The following is a 6,595-nucleotide window of genomic DNA, read 5'->3' as shown; positions in this document are numbered from 1 at the left end:
ATAATCACAGAGCATTGTAAGCTACAGTGTGGGTGTTAGTGGGCATGGGAATTGAACTCAGGACCTCTGGAAGAGCAGACAGTGTTCTTAACCACTGAACCATCTCTCCAACCCATGAAGGACTTTTTTTTTTAATGTATAATTGCTTTATCTGTATGCACTCCTGAATACCAGAAGAGGACATCAGATCCCAGTATAGATGGCCCTGAGCCACCATGTGGTTGCTGGGAATTGAACTCAGGACCTCTGGAAGAGCAGACAGTGCACTTAACCACTGAGCCATTTCTCCAGCCCTATGAGGGGCTATTTTTAAATCTACCATAGTGTTCTTTACTTTCTGGAGAATTTATGGCAGCCATGCTTGCAGTTTTAAATGGGTGAGGTTATTAAGTATATGGTAAATTAGAGTAAAAGAATAAATAGCAAGTGACACAGCAAAAACACCATCGAACTGGGGACTCAGCACACCCCATCTCCTGACCTGGGGAACCTGGTCGAGGGGCTAGAGTCCCCGATAGAGTGAGTCCTGGCACAGCAGAGCATTCCTTCCACGTAAAAGAACAAATAGAGATGACACCACAAAATAGCTCTTCTTGGCATCCAGTAGAAACTGGGAAAGTTAAGACTTCAGCTGGCTTCCCAAATGAGCTGTCCGTCTGTGGTCAAACTTCTGCCTCTCTTCCATGGCAGATGCTTTTGTAGCATGAGATAAGCAAGAGAAGCCTCTGTTGACAAAGCTTCTCTCTCTAGCAGTTCTGAATGACACAAGGCTTTCATTCCCACACTGTCTGCTGTGTTATCTTCCCTGCCACAGAGTAACAGGAGCCAGCCCATTACTAGATAAGGGACCTTGAAGAGCACTGGGAGGCAGACATGCTTGGGTCTTAAGTGGATGGGGGCAACCCAGTTCCCAGAGCCAGCTACTCAGAGAGCTCAAGTAGCACATGACAGTTGACTAATTTGATGTTCCTTATACACGGTCAGATACTTCTGGAAAATAGGATGCAACTGAATCCCCCCCCCCCAAAAAAAAAAGTGAAAGAAATGAAGTCACACGGTCAGACTGAACAGGTGTGAAGTTACTCTGTCAAAGGATTTCTTAAGGACTGGAGAGATGGCTCAGAGGTTAAGAGCACTGACTGCTCTTCCAGAGGCCCTGAGTTCAATTCCCAGCAACCACATAGTGGCTCACAACCATCTGTAATAGGGTCTGATGCCCTCTTCTGGTGTGTCTGAAGACAGCAATGGTGAATAAATAATTTTAATAAAATTCCTTTTTTTAAAAAAAAAAAAAGATTTCTTAAAAATATATATCTTGTTTGGGGGCTGGAGAGATGGCTCAGTGGTTAAGAGCACTGGCTGCTCTTCCACAAGACCCAGGCTCAATTCTCAGCACGCAGATGGCAGCTTATAACCGTCTGTAATGCTAATCTGTAGCTCTAGTTTCCAGAGATATGAATGAGCACTGCACAAACACCCGTCTGAATAAAATAAACAAATCTCTTTAAAATATTTTATTTGTAATTGTATGCCTGTTTGTGAACCATGTGTGTATGACCTCAGAGGCCAGAAGCAGGACCTCCCGCAGTTGTAAGGTGAAAACCAAGCTCTGGTGCTCTGGAAGTCTCTTAATGAAGAATAAAAGCCAAGTGTCTCTAATGCATTCACTTAGGATGCCGAGGCCAGCTTGGGTCGGCCATACAGTGAGACTTCCCTCTAGGCGAGAGCACAGGTTCTGGACCATGCCTGTTTAATGGAGATTCCACCCTAGCAGCTAGCTGTGCGACCTTAGGAAGCACACATGCCCTCTAAGAGCGTCTCTACTTTCCCGCTGCAGGGCTGCTGTGTGACATCACTGCAGCCTCCAAACCTCCCAGGCTGTCACCTGTAAAACCACCATTCAAGATTCATTTTCTCAGTGTCGTCTGAGCCTCTGAGTCTCCAAGCCCAGCAGAAGAGGATCCAGAACTGTAGCGCTCACGGTTCCCAGGGCCCCTGGTAAGGCAAAGGCCAGCAACACTGGCAGCAGTATTTGGTATGCCCCAGAGGCTTGGGAGTGGCACCCGCAGGCATCAGAGTGGTTCTCCACCAGAGTCCTCTGAATCCAGTCTAGGTAGACTGGCACCGGAGTATAGACGCCAGGCCTGTATGGACGAGCACAGCCAACACCCCAGCTAGTGATCCCAACCTGGGTCCAAGAACCATTGATGGCACAGACGAGTGGTCCCCCAGAGTCACCCTAAGGGAGAAGGAAGAGGCCTCAGTCAAGAAAAAATTTTTAAAATACTCTGCCAAGGCCACAGAGCCTGGGAGAGTACTCTGGTCCTCCTAGAGCCTCTGGGGCATGAATACAGACTACAAGACAGGGGGGCCAGACAAACTCAGAGGGCTGTTGTTACCTGGCAGGAGTCCTTCTGGCCTTCTACAAAGCCTGCACAGAGTATGTCTGACTGGATAACTTGCTTCCCTGACAGGCTGGTCTCCCGGATGTGGTACATCTTTTCACACTTCTCTGAGTCCAAGAGAGGCACAGCTAACTCCTGGAGGACACTCGCCAGGTCTGGACCAGAGAAAAGCCTGGCCTGAGTACGAACCCCCTGGATCCCTGCCCAGCAAGCAGACAGCCTGGGCCTCCTGCCTTCTCTCTGTTCTCTAGTCCCTCCAAGTCCTCAAGCCAGAAAACAGAGTCAGGGACCAGGGTTCAGGTCCTGTCTGCCTCTGTAAGCTTCCGGGATCTCATGGCTGCTGAGCCTTGGCAATAGGCAGAAACCTGGACACTGGGTAGGGTTCCCCCACCATGAATGGACACCTTGGCCAAGATGAAGCCCCTATTTTGGCAGCACATCCCCTAGACAGGTCTTCCCCAGGGTAGGAGTAGGGACTGGGTATAGTTATATTCCCTTACTTCTTTCCTGGGTGGCCCCCCAGCCTGTTACCCAGAAGACAGTCCCAGGGGTAAGAGGAGCCTTGGCTCCTGGGAGGCAGACAGGAGTGAACTGGGAGGGCTGCAGCAAAGTGTCCAGCTGCACCAGGGCAATGTCTCCGCTAGATGCATCTTCCCAGAGGTAGGTGGGATACACAGAGATGCTCCTCAAGGCCACTAAGGTTGACTGGGGTTCCAGAAGGGAAAGCCTCAGTCCTCCAACCTTCACGTGGAAGAAGCTAGGGTTCCGAGACCTAGGAAGAGACAGGCCCAGCCTGTGAGGCACCTGCTGGAGAGCAGCAGGGTAAGGAGAACAGCAGCCACCCTCCATCCTACCTCACTGACCTGCGGAAGCAGTGGGCAGCGGTGAGCACCCACACCTCGTGGATGAGGGAGCACCCTGCAGATGTGGCCGTCTTCCACTGTCCACAGACTGACTTGCCAAGGCCATTGTCCTTCCAGAGCATCTTGGCCACCCACGATCTTTCCAGCATCTCGGAAGTGGCCACACACTGCAGACGAACCTTCTCAGAAAGCCAGTCCCTCTTGGGTCCCACCATTTCCAACAACTCCTTTCATCCCCTGCCTTAGACTTTTCCCTGGGAAACTCTGGGTCATTCATTACCTGGAGGCAATATATCTCCACGTCCCCCTGAAAAACAAGAGAAGGTTTCTCAATGGGCTCTGGTTAATGCAGATACTCACAACTGGCCAAAACACTAAGAATATGCAAGCGAATGCTCAGCCCTAACTGGGGCAATTCATATCTACATCAACATCCTCCCAAGCTCCAGAGCATCACGGAAGAGGAGGCAGAAAGAATGCATGCCGGGGGATGGGGAGACATTCTGTGAAATGCTGTCTTCCGGACATGACTTGGTGGGTGCATCCATGTAGCTCCTCACAGCTGCTGTAGACGTCTGCCTAAGACCAGCACAAGGTCGGGCCATCAACTCTCCATTGTGGATGGGGAGTGGCTCCCAAGGAGGAGCTATTAGCAGTTGATGGCTGGTAAGTGATTGAGAGTAATTTTTCTTTGAGGTGTGGCCACCGGTGGGTTGCCCACGCTCCACTGGGTGGTTCACACCCATGTGCATGTGGACAGCAGTGGCTGGGCTCTGCGTTGCAGCAAAAGAAGAGGGGAGAGGAGAGGTGATGACAATGTTGGAAGAGTTACATGTTGGGGAGTCTCGGGGGAGGTGGAGGGAGAGGCGGGAGATGGATATGAGCAAAATAGATTGTGTACACATGAAATTCTCATAGAATTAAAAAGTAAAAACAAGAGAACGAGCCTGGGCTGAGATTTCACTCACGAGGTTATTATCCCCGTGAGACCTGATTCAGGAGCAGCACCCCACTAAGAAAGAACAATCATCTTCTCTTTGCCCCTTCCCCTCTTGTCTTTCTTGGGATCAATGCATACAAGGGGTTTGGCCTTCTACTCTCAGCCCCTCCTGGTTGTCTAGGGAGAGTGGTCAAGGGTTCCTAACGAAGCAGGAAGATGGAGGAAGGGTGCAGAGGCCATTGTGGGAGGAAAGAGTTGGGAAAAAATGAAGAACCAACACTCCTTACCTGTCAGGATCTGCAGCAAGAGAAGATGCACCTTGTCCAGGACTCCATGGCTCCTCTCCGGTCCACAGCACAGTGGGGTCTGAGTCCTTGAAGCTTCTAGGGGAGGGTTGCATTTCAGGGTTTAGTGGCAATCAAACTGGAACCCAATTACCTGGCAGGAACCGCCCAGTCAGGCTCCCGATCTGCAGTTCCAGGGATGTGATTTAGTGAAGGCCAGGGAACTCATGGCCCATCAGGAGCCAGAGGTGACAGGAGTTGTCTGTCAGTCCACCTGTGGGGTTAGTACAGGGAAGTTTCACACATTCTTCAGGAAGGTGGGGACCCCTGTTGCTTTACCCACTTTGTCTAGGAGATCCAGAACTCAACTGAGGGAAAGCCAGAAGATCCTTGCCCTCCCTGGCCCCACACGAAACTAAGAGATGAGAGAGGAACACCTAAGCCCAGGGTCCCTTCTCAACACTGTGGCTCATGGTCCTCTCTTGACCAACCCTATTTTAAGAACTAGGAGGCCATGGGAGTCCTGTTGGTCACTGTGGAAACAAATGTAGCCAGGGTTTGCCCTCCAGTCCAGGAAGTATCAACTCAGAAATACTCAGTGTTTTTTTCAGGAAGATATTTCCTTCTGTCACTATGACTACTTCAAATTTCCCGATACCATGCAAGGGACAAAAGACAGACTCAGGTCAGCCTCCAGCCCTGCTGAGGGCACGTGAGCTGGGCATTTGCTGCTTCTCAGAGTCTCAAGCCAGGACCCTAAGGAACGCCTCAGTGGGTTCTGAATCAAACTCTCTGAAGTGTGTCTTCCCTCTGACAGCTGGACTGCCCTTCTACAGTGCTGGCCACTGATTCTTAGTGGCCATGGAGCCTCCTGGCCTCCTTTTTTGCTGTTTTCTCAGAATTTCTAGGGCAAACGTGGCCCTACCGTATCTCTGATACAGGAACAGGCAGTCCCTGGGTTCCCACAGGCTCCTGGTTCCTCTCAGACCTCAGACTTCTGCTCCACGGGCCTTTTGCATCTCTAAATGTCAACAGTTCCTGGCTTCGCTATTCTCTTAGCTGTAGTTAACTTCTTAAACATTTAAAAATCTTTTTGTTTTTTCAGGTATCTGCTTAACTTTAGACCAAGCTGATAATTCTTTTCATGAAATTTTCATCGTCCATGTAACAGGGTTTCTGTGACCTATGGCCCCTGCTAGACATACCTGGGTTTGAAGTACAGGGCTGTGATCCACTTTGCTACATGGTTAGCAAGTCCTCACCCTTAAGTGCCAGGCACTCATCTGTGTGACATGAATGTTCCCTTCTAGGGGTAGAGGCAACATCGTCAAGTATATCAAATAAATACGGACCAATGAGTTCCTAATGATACTACAAAAAAGACCTGATTTATCCTTTCGTTTTTTTAACCTTACTAGGAAAATAATTCATTATGTTGAGGATAGCCAAATAATAAAGAAAGCTGTCTCCTTGTAGAAGAATTCCATCAAGTGAATGAGGAGGATGGGCATGTTGCAATCTGATGGATTCCTTGATATTCGGCAACTACTCTCATCAGCTCTCCTGTTAACCCATTCGTCACAGATAAAATGCCACAGCAAATCAACTCAAAGGGGGAAAGATGGAGGCCTGTGCTCACAGATCAGCACTAGGGGAGCCTGGTATGTTACATTCACAAGGTGAGTCTTTGCAGGGAAGGAATGAAAAAGCCTTGTATCCATCCTGACAGCTGCAAGTGGACGTGCTGTTCATTCTGGTGACCTTTGCTCTATCTGTGAGGCTGGAGACCTTTCTGGCCCCGGATCATCCCCTAGACCCTTATCATCGATTTGTTTTTCTGAGTCAACCTATAGAACCTACCTATCTTTACAGATTTTACAAGGAGCTGTTTTGCTTTGTTTGTTATTTTTGTTTCCTTTGTGTTTTTGTTTTATTTTTTGAAACAGGATCTTGTTGCAGTTGCCGATTAACCTCTCAAATCAATTGGCAATAGTGGTGCATTCCTTGCTGCCAACCCCAAAGTTCTGAGTTCCAGAATGGAACACACACACACACACACAGAGAGAGAGAGAGAGAGAGAGAGAGAGAGAGAGAGAGAGAGAG

General features: G+C 49.2%; 1 protein-coding gene across 1 annotated transcript in view; it reads right to left on the bottom strand.

The window, feature by feature from the left end:
• Nucleotides 1-1,915: 1,915 nt before the first annotated feature.
• Nucleotides 1,916-6,595, bottom strand: part of LOC114615127 (serine protease 30-like) — a 7,976-nt gene continuing 3,296 nt past the window's right edge. The window contains 7 exon segments of the mRNA XM_028760765.1: nucleotides 1,916-2,239; nucleotides 2,400-2,560; nucleotides 2,906-3,177; nucleotides 3,269-3,324; nucleotides 3,326-3,435; nucleotides 3,549-3,575; nucleotides 4,496-4,591. Coding sequence (XP_028616598.1) covers nucleotides 1,916-2,239; nucleotides 2,400-2,560; nucleotides 2,906-3,177; nucleotides 3,269-3,324; nucleotides 3,326-3,435; nucleotides 3,549-3,575; nucleotides 4,496-4,591 — 1,046 coding nt within the window.

The sequence above is a fragment of the Grammomys surdaster genome, unplaced genomic scaffold (assembly GCF_004785775.1).
Source record: "Grammomys surdaster isolate TR1022 unplaced genomic scaffold, NIH_TR_1.0 126612, whole genome shotgun sequence".
Classification (NCBI taxonomy): Eukaryota; Metazoa; Chordata; class Mammalia; order Rodentia; family Muridae; genus Grammomys; species Grammomys surdaster.
This window is presented reverse-complemented; position numbering and strand designations above follow the sequence as displayed.